The sequence below is a fragment of the Equus przewalskii genome, chromosome 27 (genome assembly GCF_037783145.1).
Source record: "Equus przewalskii isolate Varuska chromosome 27, EquPr2, whole genome shotgun sequence".
Lineage (NCBI taxonomy): Eukaryota > Metazoa > Chordata > Mammalia > Perissodactyla > Equidae > Equus > Equus przewalskii.
The window spans coordinates 41,322,131-41,344,958 of NC_091857.1; the positions used below are offsets into that span (position 1 = coordinate 41,322,131).

General features: G+C 42.9%; 1 protein-coding gene across 4 annotated transcripts in view; it reads right to left on the reverse strand.

Moving 5' to 3' along the window:
- The window catches only part of MCM3AP (minichromosome maintenance complex component 3 associated protein), a 57,394-nt gene extending 34,568 nt beyond the window's left edge, over positions 1 to 22,826 (reverse strand). For all 4 annotated transcript variants that reach the window (XR_011534047.1, XR_011534048.1, XM_070597995.1 and 1 more), the window contains exons 1-10: positions 22,688 to 22,826; positions 20,733 to 22,052; positions 20,269 to 20,492; positions 11,013 to 11,091; positions 10,613 to 10,757; positions 9,220 to 9,410; positions 6,702 to 6,841; positions 5,267 to 5,464; positions 4,639 to 4,907; positions 3,330 to 3,492 (exon numbers count right to left, since the gene is read on the reverse strand). Coding sequence is in view for 2 of the 4 variants with exons in the window: in XM_070597995.1 (XP_070454096.1) it covers positions 3,330 to 3,492; positions 4,639 to 4,907; positions 5,267 to 5,464; positions 6,702 to 6,841; positions 9,220 to 9,410; positions 10,613 to 10,757; positions 11,013 to 11,091; positions 20,269 to 20,492; positions 20,733 to 21,945 (2,622 nt within the window). In the remaining 2 variants the exon portion in view is untranslated. The remainder of the gene's footprint in view (positions 1 to 3,329; positions 3,493 to 4,638; positions 4,908 to 5,266; positions 5,465 to 6,701; positions 6,842 to 9,219; positions 9,411 to 10,612; positions 10,758 to 11,012; positions 11,092 to 20,268; positions 20,493 to 20,732; positions 22,053 to 22,687) is intronic.
- Between the last annotated feature and the right edge of the window lie 2 nt (positions 22,827 to 22,828).

The window sequence follows — 22,828 nt, forward strand, 5'->3', positions numbered from 1 at the left end:
GACCTGAAACCATAAGGCTTCTAGAAGAAAATACAGGCAGTACACTCTTTGACATCAGTATTCAAAGGATCTTTTCGGACACCATGCCTTCTCAGAGAAGGGAAACAATAGAAAGAATAAACAAATGGGACTTCATCAGACTAAAGAGCTTCTTCAAGGCAAATGAAAACAGGATTGAAACAAAAAAACAACCCACTAACTGGGAAAAAATATTTGCAAGTAACGCATCCGACAAAGGCTTAATATCCATAATATATAAAGAACTCACACAACTCAACAACAAAAAAATCAAACAACCCGATCAAAAAATGGGCAGGAGACATGAATAGACATTTCTCCAAAGAAGATATACGATCGCCAATAGGCACATGAAAAGATGTTCATCATCGCTGATCATCAGGGAAATGCAAATCAAAACTACACTAAGATATCACCTTACACCCATTAGGATGACAAAAATAACTAAAACAAATAGTAACAAATGTTGGAGAGGTTGTGGAGAAAAAGGAACCGTCATACACTGCTGGTGGGAATGCAAACTGGTGCAGCCACTATGGAAAACAGTATGGAGATTCCTCAAAAAATTAAAAATAGAACTACCATATGATCCAGCTATCCCACTACTGGGTATCTATCCAGAGAGCTTGAAGTCAGCAATTCCAAAAGTCCTATGCACCCCAATGTTTATTGCAGCATTATTTACAATCGCCAAGACATGGAAGCAACCTAAGTGCCCATCAACAGATGACTGGATAAAGAAGATGTGGTATATATATACAATAGACTACTAATCAGCTGTAAAAAAGAACAAAATCGTCCCATTTGCAACAACATGGATGGACCCTGAGAGAATTATGTTAAGTGAAATAAGCCAGATAGAAAAGGACGATCTCTGTATGACTCCACTCATATGAGGAATTTAAACCTGTGGACAAAGAGAACAGATTAGTGGATACCAGGGGAAAGGGGGGTAGGGGGTGGGCACAAAGGATGAAGGGTTGCATCTACAACACGACTGACAGACAATAACATACAACTGAAATTTCACAAGATTGTAATCTATCATTAACTCAATAAAAAATTTAAAAAAAAAAATGCATGACATGGAATTCAGTGAGAGTCAGAGACAAAGCTGTTTCACAGTATTATAACAAGTGCTTAAAAAAAAGAAGACAAGGGGCCGGCCCCATGGCCAAATGGTTAAGTTCACACGCTCCACTTCAGTGGCCCAGGGTTTTGCCGGTTTGGATCCTGGGCACGGACATAGCACCGCTCCTTGGGCCATGCTGAGGCGGCTCCCAAATGTCACAACTAGAAGGACCCACAACTAAAAATATACAACTATGTACTGGGTGGCTTTGGGGAGAAAAAGGAAAAAATAAAATCTAAAAAAAAAAAAAAAGAAGACAGAGCAAGCCCTTGCATCTAGTGGTTAAGATTCAGCACTCTCACTGCCACGCCCTGGGTTCATCTCCTGCTTGTGGAATCATACCACCCGTCTGTCGGCTGTCATACTGTGGAGGCAGCTCACATAGAGAACTAAAACACTAACAACTAGGATACACAACCACACACTGAAGCTTAAAAAAACAAAAGACAAAGGAAAAACATGAAAATGCTAACAAAATCATATTTGGGTGCTAGGAGTCTGGGTGATTTGCTACTCCTCCTCTGGTGTTCTTCAACAATTCGACCAGTATTTATCGAGGGTTTCCTTCATACCTAGCACTATCAATGCTGAGAAAAACAGTGAAGAAAACAAGACCCCTGTCCCCATGGCCGACGTGTCAGGCAGAGACCAACACTGAACAAGTGGATACATACACAGCAGCATACACTTAATGGGGACAGCACGACAGAGAGGAAATGCACAAGAGAAGGACAGGGAGTGGACAGGGTGGGTGATCAGGGTGGCCCCTGCTGAGAAGGTGGCAGTCAAGCCAAGATCAAGAGAAGGTGATCACTGTATTGCTCTCTGAGGAGAAAGAACTGCAAGTGCAAAGGCCCTGAGGTAGGCGTGTGCTGGGGCTGGAAGGGTAGGAAGGCATCACTGCAGGTGGAGCTGAGCAAAGGGAGCAGGAGAGGAGGTCCAGGAGACACTGGGACCATGTGGACCACTGCTAGTGAAACACTGTTTTTCTAAAGAAAAAGCACTCAGATTTCCTTTTTGTTTAAAGTTATTGAAATGGGCACAAATAGTCAACATTCTAATATCATTAAATAATCATTTTAAAAATATTAACTATAAGGGGCCAACCCAGTAGTGTAGTGGTTAAGTTTGCACACTCTGCTTGGGCGGCTCGGGGTTCACAGGTTCGGATCCCAGGCGCGGACCTAGCACCGCTTATCAGGCCACACTGTGGTGGCATCCCACATAAAACAGAGGGAGATTGGCACAGATGTTAGCCAATCTTCCACACAAAAAATATGTATTATTAACTATGACTTATTTAGCAACTGTACAAAGTTCCCCAAGTGGTACGTTGTTAGAAATCTTTCCATTTGTTCCAGAATTTCAGTTCTGTTGGCAACTGTCAGATCTGACAATGAGCAAACTTATAGAAGATCTTTGCCTGGGATGTGATTATGGGTTCAGTCACTGTTTACAGGAAGACTTGGTGTGTGACCAAAGAGAGTGACTGGAGTCATAGGGCCCCAGGCAAGCGGCCAGGCATGCAGAGGCAGCCAGGTAGGTGGCACATCCTCACACCCCCGCAGCAGGTAGCAGAGCACGTGGGAGGCATGAGGAAGGCTCTCTTATCATCCCCAAGTGTTCTACGGGGCTGAGGCTGAAGACCAGACTTTGAAAACTCTGAGACCAATAGTTCACACTACACTCTGTGAAGCCCCAGGTAAGAGATGGTCTTCCCCCTTCTTTGTAGCCCAGCGCACAGAACAGCACACAACAAAGAGCAGGCACTTAAGACATTTACTGAAATGAATTGAGCATCATTGAGCTCACTGCACAAACTTAGATCAAGTACACTGAGAATTTCTAAGTGAGGAATTTTGGGCTGCAATGTTCGCATTTCGGTTTCTTGTTTCCATGGAGGATGACAGTGCTGAACTCAAGTTATCTTTCTAAAGAGATTTCTCTTACGTGAACTATAAGAATAGTATTTTCCATTGCATGGCCTTTCCATCAGTGACCAGTGGTGCCAAATCCTGAAAACAGGGTAACACCAGTAACCCCTCAGGGGGCTGCCACAAGGGTTGCACAAGAGTTAGCCTAAGACCTGCTAAAATGTTCTTGGAATAGTGAAGCACCTAAATATCACAAGTGACAACCTGCTTTCTTCCAATGCTGCAAGTACAGTGATGTTACTCACCTGATTAAAGTAACAGTGTAATAGACAACCGTTCAGATAAGAAGCTGACTGGACCAGTTTGAAAAATCTCACAAAATTGTTACTATTCAATGCAGCAAAAGCCTGAACAGCAAATTTCACTTCAAAGGAGTTTCTAACAACAGGATGGAACTGTTGCACTTCTCTGTTAATTAAAGCAGACAAAAAGAATTAGAATTTTATTTTTAACTAGACAAAATTTCCATGAAAATAGATCTGATTAAAAAACTAGATTTCAACCATACTGAGAAAGAGGATCTTAATAGCGACATGTGCCATTATATTCATAATTTACTAACGCCAAAGCTGCCGCTCTTAGGCTGGGTTGATAATGAAGGTTTTCTTTTAAAAGGTGATGAATAAAGTAAACAAGCAACAATTTAAGAACTGATTATCAAAGAGTTACTTTAATGCCAATTGACTGCCAGCTGTGTTTGACCACAAGGTCTCAGAAAAAGTTAACTGTGTTTCGTTCAGAAATAAACTTATTTGAATGAATTATTCAAGATAGGTGACAAATGCCTATCATAATGTTAAAAGACCACACAGCCATTTCCCATAACTAGTATATCTCCAAGGCTTAATTTTAAAACTTAAAATCAATCACACATCTAGATATACTGCAACAAGATTCTCGGGGAAAATACTAAGTTAATAAAGAGTTTCGGCATAAATAAGGGAATCTTGGAACCAAAGGGGACAGTGGTTGTCATCAAGTCCATTTACCAATGAAAGGAACAGAGGCCCAGGGGACACTGCCTTATTTTTCACATTAATATCTACGTATGTATCAGGCCAGGGTTTAACATTCATTCTTTCCTAATATCCCATCTTTACCATTTTTGTTTCACACAATTTTTTCCTCTTCTATTACTTAGATCTTTGATGAGGTGTGTGCGCACATGTGTACGAAGAAACACACCTGATCCAACAAACTGCTAACAGCCCTGGTAGAGCACCCTGGCATTCCCTGTACTGTTCACATGCCTATTCTGCTCATCAGGCCAATTCCTTCCTCATTTTCTCTTGTTGACGAGAAATTGTTCTCAGAAAGGATTCGGAGTCTACTTTAGATATACTGGTGTCGGTGTGCATCCCCATCCTTCTGCTCCTGGTGGCTCAGCTCAACAGACTGTACAGCCCAACCCAGGTTTCTTACTATAAACATCCCAGTACTCAATATGAGAGAGAACTCAACGCTATCTGCTACTACTAATCCTAACAGCTCTTTTCCTGTTTAAACCTTGCCTTTCCATACATCTTAGGCTAGCTTTCAAATCTGAAAATTCACCTTAGGATGTCCCCCTTGTTGAGATTGAGCAGAACATTGTAGCCCTGGAACTCTGCTTCGCTGGCACAGAAGACTCCCTTGTTTCTCAGGTCCTGGTACATCTCCTTCAGACTCTGAAGGCACTTGGTCATGTTCTCATTGTTGATCTTGGCATCAAAGGAGGACATGGGCTCCTCACACATGAAGTGAGCACAGTGGATGTGAAACCGGGTGCACTTCTCGATCAGGGACACTGTCATGGGGTCGCATAGGTGCTGCTGCGTGATGTCCTGGCCATGAGTGAGGGGAAATATTATATATACACACACGCACCTCATACACACCCAGGTGGCCTTGTAAGCACACATAAGCCTTATATACACATGGGTTTCATATACACACAGGTCTCCTGCACATATTCCCATGCATAGAGAATCAACTATTAGAAAAACGACACTTATTACCCAAATTTCTCATACTTCAATTTGAAACAAAGCCCATTAAGCACATTTTAATAGGACTTTGTAATGACTTTAAATAACAGTTTTTGTTACAGATGAATTGTGACTGAGTGAAATGAAAAGGACTCTCAGGTTCACTTTGGAATTTACATGCACTCTCTAGCTTCCTGACAGGAAGTGGCCAATACCTTCCGTATGCCCCGTGTGCGGTTCCACACGAAGTCATACCAGTCCCGCAGGCTGCCCTCCTTCTGGTCCATGATCTGGGTCACCAGGTAGTCCATGGTCCTGCTGAGCACTGCCGAGGGCCGCAGCTCATGTGGCAGGGGCTCCTCCTGATCTGCTGAGGAACGGCTGTACTCCTTCACGGCCGCCGCGTGGTCCACCTGAGGACAGGGAGTAGGGACAAGCTGCTGAGTGGCAGGTGCTGGGCCAGCCTCCCAGCAGCAGTGCCTTAAAATAAGGGGGGGAATCACACACACTCATACAAGAGCAACACTACAGAATACAAGTGTAAAATTTCTGTTTGAAGGTGACAAATTCAAAGACAAAATAAACTGATAATCTTGTTTTTGGCAAATACGACAAGGAATGAAGATACGAGGCCATTACATCAAAAAGAATGTAAGTGAAGAAGTGAATCAAGAAAGGATGTAAGTGAAGACCCACCTCCTTGGCTCCAAGCACGAAGGTGTAACAGATAAAGGACTTTAAGGCATTTTGAACGCTCTGAGCTCAGACACCAGATTAAGTCTACAAGGCCCAGAAACAAAATGGAACCTGCAGTGAAGAGTGAGGGGCATAACAGCAGCAGGGGCCTGCTGGGGCTGGGGCCAGCTGCCGCAAGATGCCTGGAGTTGCATATTCCACCTGCAAAAAGAGGCTGAAGACACACAGCTGAGGGCAGAAGTAGAGAGGTCCACAGGACCAGGCCCTGAGCACCCACTACCAGCTGCCATCACTGCCTCCTACGGCAGGAGCCCTGGGCCTGTGCCATGACTGCTGCTGCCAAGCTGGGGACGCCGCATGGGCAAAGGCAGCCGTAAAACCCCCGGCCAGGAGAGGAGGAGAAGTCAACAAGCAAAACTAACAAAGAATAAAAGCATCTAAAATGGTGTAGATTTCCAGGGAAACAATTTGGGAACATGAATGGACACATGTTCAGGAATCCTAAGAAAGATCACATCCTCTGAGGTAGCACCTTAATTCTTAGGATTTATCCAAAGTAAGTAATCTAAATACCCTAGCAGCATTACACACATGTCCAACAGAATTATTAATAAAATTGAAATATCAGTAACAGGCTATCTAATAATGATTGCAAAATGGGGAGTTCTGACAGAGCTACATAATCAAATAACATGCCATCATTTAAAATGGCCAAGTAACCTCACACAAGGTTGCTCAGCACACACCTCAGAACACAAACGATCTTAAGGATTGTTCACAGCACATCCCCACCACCCTATAAAGATAAACACCCGAATCAAGTATCAATATGCACAGAAATTACAGAAGAATCAGCCTCCCCTCCCTTGCACATCCCACCTCCACCTGGACGATTCACTACAGACAGCTGGAATACGGTCTGGGGAGAAACCCCAGGGGGATGTGGAGCTCCACCTGGTCAGTCCCTGGGACCACTTCAAATACGCTCAGCTGGCTCCGGGTCTCACGCATGTACCGCTCCTTCTCAGGACACATGTCTGGGCATGTCCCAACAAAAGTCCGCGCTTTGTCCAGGTCAGTTCTTTTCACCCGAGCTAAATGACGTCAAGTAAAAAGTAAGAGTGTACCAAACAGTTACTAGGAACCCAGAGAAGCGCATCTTCATAGTGATAAAAGGAAAAATAAAAGTAAAAACAAACATCACACACAAATTACTAAGGAAAAGAAAGAAACATTTTTAAATTTAACAATCACTGGGCCTTAGAGAAAGCAAAGCACAGCCTGTCACATGGGGGACGAGGCATCCAGGTCCATGAAGACCCAGGCCTTCCCTCCTCAGTACTCGGATCCTCACTGCACACCACAGGCAGGGGCACACGTGTGTTCCCAGCTCCTGTAACACCTCAACGGCAAACAATCACACTGCAGGATGTGTATTAAAAGGATGAACTTATAAAGGTAAATACTCAAAACATACCAGTAGTCTAATACTCTCAGTAGTTCACTATGTTTTTAATATAACAAGAATCACATAATGGAAGTTACCTGGGTCCTGAGCTGAATAAACCACTATTATTACGCACAAAATTAAACAGTTATAACAGTATCTTTTAAACGAAATGGAATGCAACAACTTCACAACTCAAATATACACATCTATTTTTTTTTTTTTTTTTTTTTTTTTTTTTAAAGATTTTATTTTTTCCTTTTTCTCCCCAAAGCCCCCCAGTACATAGTTGTATATTCTTCGTTGTGGGTCCTTCTAGTTGTGGCATGTGGGACGCTGCCTCAGCGTGGTCTGATGAGCAATGCCATGTCCGCGCCCAGGACTCGAACCAACGAAACACTGGGCCGCCTGCAGTGGAGCGCGCGAACTTAACCACTCGGCCACGGGGCCAGCCCCCACATCTATTTTTTATTTTGAAAAATTCCAATACGTACTAATGATTTTATTTGGAATATAAAAGTCACCATATCAATGATATAATGTATGATGGCAGCTTTTATTACTGTGTTAAGGAGGCACTGTGATTATTCCACTTATTCACAGCTTTTAAAAAGAGGAAAATCCTATAGCTAAAATTTAATTTTAAAAAAACTTCGCAAAGAAGAGCACATGTGCTTTTTCCTTTTATTTTTGGTCACCGCACTTTTTTTTTTGAGGAAGATTGTCCCCGAGCTAATATCTGTGCCCATCTTCCTCTATTTTGTATGTGGAATGCCTCCACAATGTAGCTTGATGAGCAGTGTATAGGTCTGCACCCAGGATCCGAACCAGCAAACCCCGGGCCATCGAAGCAGAGTGCACAAACTTAACCACTACACCACCAGGCCAGCCCTCACTTATTTTTTTATGTTAAGAGAATACTTACTTTTTGAATAGGTAATACATTCACATGGTTCAACAATCCAAAGGTATAAAAATGTCGAAAATGGGACACCCAGCATGCCCCCCTCTCTCTTGACAATCAGAGTGAGCAGATCCTTTTGCATCTCCCATAACTATTTTATGCACACCTAAGCAAGTATACTTACATGTACACGGTAAGTATATGACACACACACACACACCTTTCTCCCTTTTTTGTACACAAATGGTAGCACACTACATACTTCCCACATCTTGCTTTTTCACAAAAAGCCTTGATGATTTTCCATAAAGAAACTGCAGTCTTCTTTCAGGCTGTTTAGAATCCCTGTGTGGACAACTAGTTTCCAATCTTTGTCATCACAAACGACCTTGTGTACGAATCACACACACATGCACGATGTTTGTGGGGTACACTCCTAGACATGGAATGCCAGGTCAAAGGCATGAGTTTTCTTAAGTCTCAAAGATATTACCAACGTGCACTCCCCCATGGGAGCGCAGTTGTTCACAGCCTGTCCAAGGACGCAGCCCCAAGCCGAGCCTGTGGGGTGAAACTTGCATCTCCACTGTGGGACAGCCAGCCCACGACACTTCCTTTTCTGTGACCTTGTAGACCCCTTACTCCTCTCCCACTGCATTTGGTCTTTTTCACACTGACTTCTACAGTACTTTCTGTATCAGAGAATTCAGCTCTTTGTCTGTGTTTTGAGTTACAGATTTTTTTCCGCGTAAATTGACATTTCATCCTGAGCTTTATTTGTGGTGACTCTGTCAAACAGAAAATTTTGATTTTTTTTACACAAGTTTTCCGAATGTCTAAAAATTGCCCTTTAACTTGTTCAATTTAGCGTGAATCAATGGTTTAGAGACTTTCTTACAAAAATAAAGTAAAATCGAAAACATATTTGCATTATATCCATGCCTACACTCACCTTTCAGGAGACTAGTAAACAACAAAGATCATATGTAAGACATCAGAGGTCCAAGACTCAACAACAGTGGAGCTGCATGGACAGGGGTCACTCCCCTCCCTCAGGACTCCAAGGAGATAACCTTATCATGACGTCAGCAGGTCACCTCTGCCAAAACAACCCAACATACCTTGCCGCATGATTCTGTCCCTCTGGTCAAGCAGGCGGTACTTCTCCTCAGATGTCTCAGCCACAGTGCCTATGAGGGTGCTGAGGGAGGACACACACGGCCCAAGACCCTCAGAGCCCTCAGAGCCCTCGTCAAAAGGGTCTCCTTCAAACTGGTGGGCCTTCAGAAGACTTGGCTTTTTCACTGGAGAGCTACAGAGAAAACAACACATTAAGGGCCGTGGATCCATCACGCATTTATATCATTTCCACATCCAAACACTTCCCTTATCTTTCAAGGTTTTCTGCTCCTCTCAAGCTGATAAACTACAAGCACTGAAGTGCAATGAGCCTTGATAATGCTGGTGATGACAAAGGTGTTAGTCATATTATTCACGGTGATTTTAGAATTTTGAAATATTTTATACATTTTGAAAATGAGATGAGCCCATTTAAACAGCTGAAGTGAGTATCCGTAGATTTCTATCTCAAAGAAATGAAATTCAGCCTGAAAAAGACAACACTTGAACACTATGAGGGAATATCAGGCCTACGTGTTTTCACGTATAACTTCATTTCAGCAGAAAGATGTACTAAAAAGAGCTGGGCGTTCTCTCTCAGCTTTCTGTTCTAGTCAACATTCTGTGAACTTGAATGTGGAAGAAGGTATGACTGGTTGAGCGAGATGGGAAAAGCACAAGCAAACCAGCAAATAAATTACTAACTACAATGGGGAAAGTGAGGAAAACAATACACTGGCTAAAATATGTGAAGGAGGACATTACGGAAGACCTGTCACAGCAGCCTGATGTGAAGAGGAAAACAGGGTCACATAGGGAGGGGAGGGGAGACAGATATGCCCACACAGACAGAGAAGTTGTGTGAAGTGCACCACCACACACCAGCTGACCTGAGGGCTGCGCACACAGCTACCCAGTTATAACATAGCCAAAAAGGAGACTGCCTCACTGTGAAAAGCTGGACTTACGAAAAGTCACATGGCAAATCACTAGAAGTGGTTGTTAGGAACATGTGGTTATTACAGCCAGTTAGATGTTTCAAGGGGAAAAGTTATTGCTTCTACATTTATGCATCAGGTGGAACTGCATGACAGCAACTGCATGGGATGTGGGACCAAGGTGACAAGCAAGGAGCACCAGAGCCCCTTCGCGGCCCTGGCAAGTGGCTCTTACGGTCACCCTTGTGACCCCCCCAGTTCTCCTTCCCCCGGGTCCTCTCCCTCACCATGTCCTCCTCTCTGCCTCCCCGTCATCCCTTAGTCTTTCTCAGGCTGTCAGCACATCACCCCACTTCCCATGCTTGACTGCTGTGCAGTCGCTCCTGTCTGCAGACATTAGAAGTCAAAGCGCCCACATGCTGTGTAAAACACAGTCACTGGGATGGATCGGCCACACCTCTTATTCAGGAGGCTACCGGCTGCAGCCCTCCCCACAGGCTTGCCAACAGGGGAGTGCTGGAAGGGTGTGTCCTCGGTGCCCTCGCCAGCTTCACTGTCACCTGGTTTCTTCTCCTTGAGGGAAAAAGGTTTCTTGTTGGGACCTAAGGACGCCAAGAGTCAGAACAGAGGTTATGATAGCACAAGTCACTTGACACAAGACTTTCTCACTTGCTTTTTGAGAAAGTAAAATTATCATTGTTACAGGAGGTAACAAAGTAGCACAAGGAAACACCACGAGACAGGAGGATCCACACAGAGCCAGTCCCCCACGGCCCTGCAGAAGGGGCTCCCACTCAAAGCTTCAAGGGTCTTGTAAACACAGCATTAGAGACTGCAAAGAATAACTAAAAACTCACTTATTTTCTTCTTGTGCCAAAAGATAGCCATGTCTTCATGCAAACCTTTTCCCTTCTTCCTGGCCAGAGCTGCAGAAGCCTGGAAAATAGTCCACAATACAAAGTATGAGGACATTAAGAGACGAAAGCAACTGAGATTAAACACTCAAATGCACTGCACAGACCTCTGTACAGGAGCGCAACGCCTCCACCTATACGTGTTCTGACCACATCATCTGCCTCTAGCTGTGGCAGCCACAGCCCTCACCTCCCTTACCTGGCTCACAAGCACGTATTTCCTCTTCTCCCTTTTGAAATTAATAACTTTACTGTGGATAGAAGCAAGAGGCTTGGCCTCGTTGGCATTTGGTAAGATGATTCGCACCATCCGATTACACACACAGCAATGGAAAGACTGCCAAGTCACACTTCAACACAAAAGGAAGCTGCAGAATGATACATGTGTAACACAACTGATCACAAAACACAAAACCGACTAATATACCTACAGATAGACCTATGAAAATGTCTAGAAAAATACACACCACACTAGGTAACCATGCTTGCTCCTAGGTAAAAGGAGAGATGGGGTGATCAGAGACCTTAGCTTTGTACGTATACATGAATTGCTTATGATAACAGTGTATTTATACATTATATATTTGTTACATAAATATGTTTTAGGGTTCTGCCAGAAGAATAAGCACACTGCAATAGCCAAAGAATAACTTTAAAAAAATGAGGATTACCCTATGACCCAGCAATTCCACTCCTAAACATATACCCAACAGAACTGAAAGCAAGGTCTCAAAGAGATGTTTGCACACTCCATTCATGGCAGCATGATGGAAGAAGCAAACAACCTGAGTCCATCAACAAATGTGTACATAAACCAAATGAGGTACATTCATACAGTGGAATAATATTCAGCCATAAAAAGGAATGAAGTACAACCACACAGATGAACCTGGGAAACATCAGGCTAATTCAAACACATCAGGTACGAAGGACAAATATTGTATGATTCTGCTTATATCAAATTTTAGAATAGGCAAATTCATAGAGATAGTGAATTAGAGGTCACCAGGGGCCAAGGGAAGGCAAGAATGGGGAGTTACTGCTAAACAATTACAGAGTCTCTGTTTGGGATGATGAAAAACTTCTGGATATAGATAATGAGGATGGTTGCACAACACTGTGAATGTAATCAATGCCACTGAATTTTTTTTTAAATCCATAGGAAGGAATAAGTAGCAAAAGCCCTAAAACTGTGCATACATTTTGGCACAGACCGTCCACTTTCAAGAATTTAAACAAAGGATATAAACTAATCAGAAGTATATGAGCAGCCGGCCCCATGGTCTTGTGGTTAAGTTTGGCATGCTCTGTTTCGGCTGCCTGGGTTCAGATCTTGGACACAGACCTACACACTGCTCATCGAGCCATGCAGTGGTGGCACCCCACATAGAAGAACTAGAATCACCTATGACTAGGATATACAACTATGTAGTGGGGCTTTGGGGAGAAAAAAGAAAACAACAAAAAAAGAAAACTGGCCAAGTAAGTAAACAGGATAGAATGCCATGGAGCATTTAACAATCCCCTTCTAATCTAGACTATTTGATTTCAGAAAATACTAAAGATTGCTACACGAAGAGGTTACCAAACCGTATATGCAACCTGATCCGACTTGTGTAAAAACAATGTGACTACATATTTGCAAAGATATTAACCAACATATGTACAGTTGATATCTTAGAATTATGGGTGATTTTGTACCCCCTCCCATAAGACTTTCTGGTTTTCTTCCTTACATTGACAGGCAATTATTTTTCTCATTTAACAAAAGTATAAAAACATGCTCTGTACTTTATAAATTCCTACAGAAGCTAATTTTTCCCCACAAGAATATTCAGAAAAAAATTATAAAGATATAAAACTACATAACATGAGCAGTCCCTAAATGTGTACACACTACAGCCAATGTGTTATATCTGTATGTACTTATACACATGTTGAAAGTCAAGATAGAAACCAAATAACAGCAGTTATCTTGTAGGACAGGATTACAAGGGGATTGTACTTTTTCTGTACTGTTTGAATGTTCACAATGATCATATACCATAACCAAATAAAATCAAAAACAAAACAAGAAAATTCACTTTGTGTGATGTGTGTGTAATGGGTGTGTAATGTAATGTGTGTGTAATGTAAACATGTGTGTAATAGGTGACAGAGCCACTCCCATGCGTTTCAGAGGAATGACTTCATGGGAATCACTCACCCTGCATTTCTAGAACACTACATTCAATAGAGATTGCAAGCTTTTCACAAATGACTCCAGGTTGTGAAATAGTGCATTTCAGCCTCCCCAAGTTAAAAATAAGATATTATAGTAGTGCACCATATTCTAGCAAGTAAGTAACTATGATGAAAAAATAGGTTTTAGGAGGGGCGGAACCAAGATGGTGGAGTGAGTGGTCTTCTTTGTCTCTCCCCCTTCGAATCTACAATTAATTGGACATTCACCAATTAACAAAGGATATCCAGATAGCATCTCAAGATGCCTAAGAGACTAATACTGCTATACATCGGAAGGTTGATGGACTTCCCCCTGGGAGGAGGTGGAAATAGGTGAAAACTCTCCAACCCCCGGACAGCTTAGTACCTGCAAGAGGCTCTCTTCCAGCTGACTCCCCAATAGCATCACCACGCACCAAGGGTGGGAGTGTGCACTCACCAGCAGAGTGACAGTGGAAATAGGTGACAACAGCCCTACCTAAGCACCCCGCGATTCCACCTAAGCCCAGGGGGGATCCCGAGGGTCCGCACCCACCGGCAGGGAAGGCCTCTGCTCGCCATTGGCAGGGAGGCCCCGCCCAGAAACCAGAACAAAGGGAAGCTCCCAGAGAGCGGATTCCCCGGCTCCGCACCAGCCCGCCAGCTGCTGCTGGGCCCACGGTCTCTGGCCATGCACAGGTCGGTGCAGGGGGCGCCCAGACTTCCTGTGGACGTGCTTGGGGAGTGGGGTGAAGCTCCAGCACCCGGTTCTGTGGCCCAGGGGGAGGCTCCAGGGTCCCGCACCCCCCCCGGCAGTGAGGGCTTCTGCTCTCCATTGGCAGGGAGGCCGCGCTCAGCATTCGGAATACCAGGAAGCTCCCTAGAGCAGAATTCCCCACAAGGCAGCAGTTTGTCAGCCGCCGCCAGGCCCACGAACTCTGGCCATGTCCCAGGCAAGGCAAGGGGCTCCCAGAGATCCCATGAGACTGGTGTGGGGCAGAGTGGAGCTCCAGTGAAATGGATACATGGCCCAGGGGAGAACACCAGGTTCCTACAGCAGCCTCAGCGAAAGCCTCTGCATAGCACTAGTGGAGAGGTCCCGACTGGCAATCACAAGGCTGGAAGGCCCTGGGGCAAAAGTAGCAGAGCTAGGTGAGCTAACGACATACTGCAGAAGATACCCACAGCTCTGCTGGGACAAGTGTGATTTTGTGGGCTCTGTCAGTGATAAATCTGCGATTATAGGTGATCCTACTCCCAGTTGCTTGGAAAGCCCATAACACCGCTGCAGACTCCAAGGAGGGAGCGCATCTAAGTGGGCTGCAACAGTAGGCACCAGCAGCCTGAGGCCCCCTTGCGACTGCCCCCACAACTGACGAGGGACCCCACAGGATCACTGTGACTACAAGGAGGGGTCCAGGTCCAGTCAGTAACAGATGGCAGGGTTCCTGGTTGCTGCAGTCTAAACAGCTGCTCCCCTCCGACACGAGTCACAACAAGTGGAAGCAGCGACTAAACTCTATCTCTATGCGGAGGCACAAATCCACGCCATCAAGCAGTGTGAAAAAATACATTAAATCTCCAGAACAGAAGAAAAATGATAAGCATCCAGAAAACAATCCCAAAGACAATGAAATCTATAACCTAAATGACAATGATTTCAAAACTGCCATTATTAAAAAACTCGACGAGTTAAAAGAGAATTCAGATAGACATCTCAATGAGTCCAGGATCTATGTCACAAAAGAGCTTGATACTATAAAGAAGAACCAATTAGAAATACTGGAGATGAAGAACAAAATGGAGGACATTAAGAAAAATCTGGCCTCTCTGAACGGTAGCGTCGATAACATGGAGGACAGAATTAGCAATTTGGAGGATAGGAATACAGAAATGCTGCAGACAGAGAAGGAGAGAGAACTAAGACTAAAAAGAAATGAGGAAACTGAGAATTATCCAACTCAATTAGGAGATGCAACATAAGGATTATAGGTATACCAGAGGGAGAAGAGAAGGAGAAGGGGACAGAAGGCCTGTTCAAGGAAATAATAGCTGAGAACTTTCCAGACTTGGTAAGAGAGATGGAACTGCATGTGACAGAAGCCAATAGATCTCTACACTTTATTAATGCAAGAAGACCAACCCCAAGGCATATAGTAGTGAAACTAGCAAAAGTCAATGACAAAGAGAAAATACTAAGGGCAGCCAGAAAAAAGAAAATAACTTACAAAGGAAACCCCATCAGGTCGTCGGCAGATTTCTCAGGAGATACCTTACAGGCTAGAAGAGATTGGAATGAAATATTCAAAACTCTGAAGAACAAAAACCTGCAGCCAAGAATACTATACCCAGAGAAAATATCCTTCAAATACGATGGAGAAATAAAAACTTTCCCAGATAAACAAAAGTGACGGGAGTTCATCGCCACAAAACCTCCTCTTCAAGAAATGCTCAGGAAGAACCTCATTCCTGAAAAATTAAAACAAGGAAAAGGGTTACAAAATCCAGAACAAAGGAGATAAGCAGAAGGACAATAACAGAAAGTAGCAGCTCTCCATCAGAACAGGTTAGCAAAACTTAAATAAAACATTAAAGGTAAATGGAACGGAAACACCAAGAATAAACACAATCTACACATTTTAACCACAAACTCACAACACAAAAAAGAAGAGAAAAAATAATCTGACAATAACAACCTAGAAGGGGAAGAGAAAAGGGATGGAACGTTTTAATTTAAGGAAATAAGAGGCTATTGGAAAGAGGACTATCTCATCTATGAGATGTGTTATACAAACCACCTGGTAACTACTAAACAAATAACAAGAATAAAGACACAAATTACAAATAAGAAGAAAGACAATACAGAAATTTACCTACTTGAATTAGGAATCCAAAAATCATGGGACGAGAAACAAAGGAAATGCAAAAGAACCAGAAAACAAGTGATAAAATGGCAACAGTAGGCCCCCACGTTTCAATAATCACTCTAAATGTAAATGGACTGAACTCTCCAATCAAGAGGCACAGAATGGCAGGATGGATCAAAGAACAAGATCCAACAATATGCTGCCTCCAGGAAACACATCTCAGCCCCAAAGACAAACACAGACTCAGAGTGAAGGGATGGAAGACAATACTCCAAGCTAATAATGAACAAAAGAATGCAGGTGTTGCCATACTTCTATCAGACAAAGTAGACTTCAAACCAAACAGGTAAAGAAAGACAAGGAGGGGCAGTATATAATGATAAAAGGGACGCTCCACCAAGATGACATAACACTTATAAATATATACGTACCTAACATAGGAGCACCAAAATTCGTACAAAAACTATTAACAAAACTAAAAGGAGACATCAACAGCAATACAATAATAGTAGGGGACCTCAACACCTCATTAACACCAATGTACAGATCATCCAGACAGAAAATCAACAAGGAAATTATAGAATTAAATGAAAAATTAGATCAGATGGACCTAATAAATATATATAGGACACTTCATCCAAAAACAGCAGGTTACACATTCTTCTCAAGCGCACATGGAACATTCTCAAGGAGAGACTATATCTTGGGAAAGAAAGCAAGCATCAATAAGTTCAGGAGGGTTGAAATAATATCAAGCATCTTTTCTGATCATAACGCTATGAAACTAGAAATCAACTACAAGAATAAAGCTGGGAAAGGAGCAAAAATGTGGAGACTCAACAACATGCTACTGAACAAACAATGAATTATTGAAGAAATGAAATATTATCTGGAGACAAATGAAAATGAAAACACACCATACCAAATTATTTGGGACGCAGCAAAGGCAGTCCTAAGAGGGAAATTCATTGCAATACAGGCTCATCTCAATAAGCAAGAAAAATCTTACATAAACAACCTCAAACGACACCTAACGGAATTAGAAAAAGAAGAACAAACAAAGCCCAAAGTCAGTAGAAGGAGGGAAATAATAAAAATTAGAGCAGAAATAAATGACATTGAAACAAAAAAGACAGTAGAAAGGATCAATGAAACAGAGAGTTGGCTCTTCAAAAAAATTAACAAAATCAACAAAGTCTTAGCCAGACTCACTAAAAAAAAAAAAGAGAAGTCTCAAATAAATAAAATTAGGAACGAGAGAGTAGAAATCACAACAGATACCGAAGAAATACAAAGGATCATAAAAGAATACTATGAAAAACTATATGCCAACAAATTGAACAACCTAGAAGAAAAGGATAAATTCCTACACTCATACAACCTCCCCAAACTGAATCAGGAAGAAACAGAGAATCTGAATAGACCAATCACAAGTAAAGAAATAGAAACAGTAATCAAAAACCTCCCCAAAAATAAGAGTGCAGGACCAGATGGCTTCTCTGGAGAAGTCCACGAAACATTCAAAGAAGATTTAATACCTATCCTTCTCAAACTATTCCAGAAAATAGAGGAAGATGGGGCACTCCCTAATACATTCTATGAAGCCAACATCACCCTGATCCCCAAACCTGACAAGGACAACACAAAGAAGGAAAACTACAGGCCAGTATCACTGATGAACATAGATGCAAAAATCCTCAACAAAATTTTGACAAACCAAATACAGCAATACATCAAAAAGATTATACACCACGATCAAGTGGGATTTATACCAGGGACACAGGGATGGTTCAACATCCACAAGTCAATCAACGTGATTCACTACACTGACAAAATGAGAAACAAAAACCACATGATCATCTCAATAGATGCAGAGAAAGCATTCGACAAGATCCAACATCCATTTATGATAAAAACCCTCAATAAAATAGGTATAGAAGGAAAGTACCTCAACATAATAAAGGCCATATATGACAAACCCACAGCCAACATCATTCTCAACGGACAAAAACTGAAACCCATCCCTCTCAGAACAGGAACAAGACAAGGGTGCCCACTTTCACCACTCTTATTCAACATAGTACTGGAGGTTTTGGCCAGAGCAATTCAGCAGGAAAAAGAAACAAAAGGAATCCAAATAGGCAATGAAGAAGTAAAACTCTCGCTGTTTGCAGACGACGTGATCTCATACATACAAAACCCCAAAGAATCCATAGAAAAACTCTTAGAAACAATCAACAGCTACAGCAAAGTTGCAGGGTATAAAATCAACATACATAAATCAGTAGCACTTCTATACGCTAACAATGAACTAACAGAAAAAGATCTCAAGAACTCAATCCCATTCACGATCGCAACAAAAAGAATAAAATACCTTGGGATAAATTTAACCAAGGAAGTGAAAGATCTATACAACGAAAACTACAAGATCGATGACGACATAAAGAGATGGAAAGACATTCCATGCACATGGATTGGAAGAATAAACAGAGTTAAAATGTCCATACTACCTAAAGCAATCTACAGATTCAACGCTATCCCAATCAGAACTCCAATGTCATTCTTTACAGAAATTGAACAAAGAATCCTAAAATTCATATGGGGCAACAAAAGACCCCGAATTACTAAAGCAATCCTGAGAAAAAAGAACAAAGCTGGAGGCATCACAATCCCTGACTTCAAAACATACTACAAAGCTCCAGTAAGCAAAACAGCATAGTACTGGTACAAAAACAGGTGCACAGATCAATGGAACAGAACTGAAAGCCCAGAAATGAAACCACACATCTATGGACAGCTAATCTTCAACAAAGGAGCTGAGGGCCTACAATGGAGGAAAGAAAGTCTCTTCAACAAATGGTGCTGGGAAAACTGGACAGCCACATGTAGAAGAATGAAAATCAACCATTCTTTCTCACCATTTACTAAAATAAACTCAAAATGGATCAAAGACCTAAAGATTAGGCCTGAAACAATAAGTCTTCTAGAAGAGAATATCGGCAGTACACTCTTTGACATCAGCTTCTAAAGAATCTTTTCGGACACCATAACCCCTCACGAGGGAAACAATAGAAAGAATAAACAAATGGGACTTCATCAGACTAAAGAGCTTCTTCAAGGCAAGGGAAAACAGGATTGAAACAAAAAAACAGCCCACTAATTGGGAAAAAATATTTACAAGTTATTTATCCAACAAAGGGTTAATCTCCATAATATACAAAGAACTCACACAACTCAACAATAAAAAATCAAACAACCCAATTACAAAATGGGCAGGAGACATGAACAGACATTTCTCCAAAGAAGATATACGGATGGCCAATAGACACATGAAAAGATGCTCATCATCATTAATCAGGGAAATGCAAATCAAAACTACACTAAGATATCACCTTACACCTCTTAGAATGGCAAAAATATCCAAGACAAAGAGTGACAAATGTTGGAGAGGCTGTGGAGAAAAAGGAACCCTCATACACTGTTGGTGGGAATGCAAACTGGTACAGCCACTATGGAAAACAGTATGGAGATTCCTCAAAAAGTTAAAAATAGAAATACCTTATGACTCAGCCATCCCACTACTGGGTATCTATCCTCCTAAGAACCTGAAATCAGCAATTCCAAAAGTCCCATGCACCCCTATGTTCATCGCAGCATTGTTCACAATAGCCAAGTCATGGAACCAACGTAAGTGCCCAGCAACTGATGATTGGATAAAGAAGATATGGTATATATATATATACAATGGAATACTACTCAGCCATAAAAAAGGACAAAGTCGTCCCATTCACAACAACATGGATAGACCTTGAAGGTATTATGTTGAGTGAAATAAGTCAGACGAGAAAGATGAACTCTGTATGACTCCACTCATAGGTGGTAGTTAACATATGGACAAAGAGAACTGATTGGTGGTTACCAGGGGAAAGGGGGGTGGGGGGAGGGCACTAGCAGTGAAGTCATGTACCTATAACTTGACTAATAATGATGTACAACTGTAATTTCACAAGGTTGTTAACTATCATAATCTTAATTAAAAAAATAAAAAATAAAATAAAAATGCATAGCTGAGGAAAAAAATAGGTTTTAAAGTGACAAAGTTCAAGTGACCTTTTGTTGGGAGTACTCACATGATCAAAAAAATACACCACGGCGAGCTTCTTGTTGCGCCTGATGTAGATGCGCTGCACTTTAGCAATTTTGCCGAAGTGGTTCTCCAGAATGGTTCTGTCATTGAGATAGTCGGGGATGTTCTTGCACTGGATTGCTGTGACTTCAGCAGGAGACAAGCCCCCAAGACTCTCTGTGCTCTCACTTCTTTTACTCTGTCGCCCAGGAGTTCCTCTTAGAGAATCTAGGGGATCAAAGAACAGACACAGAAACCTATTGGAGGGAATGTTTTCAAACAACAGGAAGCTCTAATTACGTAAGAGGAAAGATTTCATGGTTGTAAGACCTGCTCCAAGATCCAATGCTACATTTCATTCCTAATGTTTACAGGCAATTTTCCAGGAAATTCAAGCTAACATCCAGGGAAATTTACCGAGAACTTGCAAGCAGGATTTACTAAATGTTGTACATTTTTAGAGCTCACCTTCCTTTTTATCTCTACTTTCAGTTTCTTCCTCTTTATTCAGACCTGGAAGACGGGAAGGTGCCAGGACAGACTGACTGCCTCCTGGGATAGCCATGTGGTCATTTTCCCCAGACTCAGCACAGCCAATTTCCTTTTTAGATTCCTTGTTGCCCAGACGACCTACTTCTTTATTGCTTTTGAAGACATCCTGTATCGTCCGACCAAACAAAGTGCCTCCTCGGGGTCGACTCAGACGAACAGGTCTTTTGTCTGGAGGATGATCGCCCCTTGACAGGGGGTCCAAGTCTTCTGCTGCATCATGGCCGTGTCTCCTTGGGGAGCGATCCTGGTCCTCCTTTCTTTTCAGTCCTTTCATGAGGCTGGGAAGTGGCTCCATTTGGGAAACAGCTTCTTCACATCCTTGTCGGGCACCTGTTTTGCTAACCGGGAAGTGTTCACCCAAAGACCCTGAAGATGTGGAGAAGCTGGTGAAGCTACTACTAGAACTTCCAAACAGTGATTTAGGGCCTCTCTTCTCTTCCTCTGCATTTTGGTTTGACAAATCAGAAGTAAAAGCAGGCAATGAATTATTACTATTAACTGGTTTTGAAAAGGTAGAAGTTGAATTGGTAGCTGAACTACTAGTCACCTGAGAAAAAGAAAATGGGGCCAGTCCTCCAGGTCCACTACTAATTGGGTGGAAAAATGTGAAAAATCCAGGGGTAATTTGGCTCTGAGTTTTCTCTGGCTCTGATTCAGCCCCCAATATTGGTCTGAACATTGAATTTTCCCGAGGTTTAAAGCTGAATTCAGTTTTCCCAAAACCAGTGGTTGCTATTTCTCCAGTTTCTGGTCCAAAAGTAGAAGTACCTGCCAAAGCCTCAATGTTGGGTGATTTAAAACTAAATCCTGGGTTTCCGGGTACACATGAACTTGAAGGTCCAGAAGTAGCTACAAAAGCCGGAGTGTGCTCAAGTCCAGAAAAGAGTCCGACATTTGAGGTTTGGGAGAATCCTGTTTGTGCTGAAGAAGAATGACTTACTCCTGAAGATGCCGGAAAGCTGGATACCTGTGAAAATCCTGAACTTTTCCCAGATAACGTATTGTTTTGTCCAAAAAGGGAAGGCTGACCAAATCGAAATGGTGGCTTAGCCTGAAATGTTCCCATGGAACTACTAGAAGATGTTGGGAAAACAGGCTGCTGCCCACCAAAAGGATTAGTTGGGTTCATCTTCTGATCTAATTATTGGAAGGTAACAAAAAGTACGTGTGCAAAAGGAGTCCTCTTCCTTGAACAGTCTGTTGAAGCAGGGAGCTCCCCTTCATCTTTAGAATAAGCTGAAAGACAAAGATTCAGATCATTACAGCCATGTCCTACTAGAGGACTAACAAAAGAACTTTCAATCACGTCACACTCTAAGGATAATTATTTAAAAGGCAGGCAAAGCAACAGGCCGCAATTCGTATTTTCTGAGCCAGAGGATTTTTTTGGAGCACAGGGTAGAGAGGAATACAAATAAATACACTACTTTGTTACGGAGGTTTAAAGTGGGATCCTTTAAGACTGAAAAAAGAAGAAAAAAGTCAAATCATTTTACTAAATTGGTAAATTCACGAAAACCCTGAAACGGTACTAAGAAAATGAAGCCGGTACAGTTCTCAGCTTAAAGAGAGGCGTTTCTCCGTCGCCAGTCACAACGCAGCGCTGACCGAGCAGCGGGGTTTCAGGGTCTCCTCCCACCCAATTCTTCTCCGAGCCCCCGGAGCACTAACGACTCTGGAGACGCAGGAACAACCCGCGTTCCGCCCGGAGGACCACCGGGAGCGGGCTCAGGGGCCCAGCGGCCGGCGGGGAGGCGCCCTGGACCCTCAGGGCCAGGCCGCCGCGCCCCGCCGTGAGCCCCGGCCCTCCGTTAGCCCCCGGGCCGGCGGCGCAGGGGGACATCCGCCCGGCCCGGCCGCGCGCCGCTCACCGTTCGGCTCGGGGACGCCGCCGCCCCAGGTCCCTCGGTACCGGGCTGGACTCGCAGAAGCGACCCGCAGCCACCAGTCGCTGCCTTCGCTGCGCGCCGCGGGCGGAAAAAAGGTGGCCGACTTCCGGTCCGTCCCGCGCG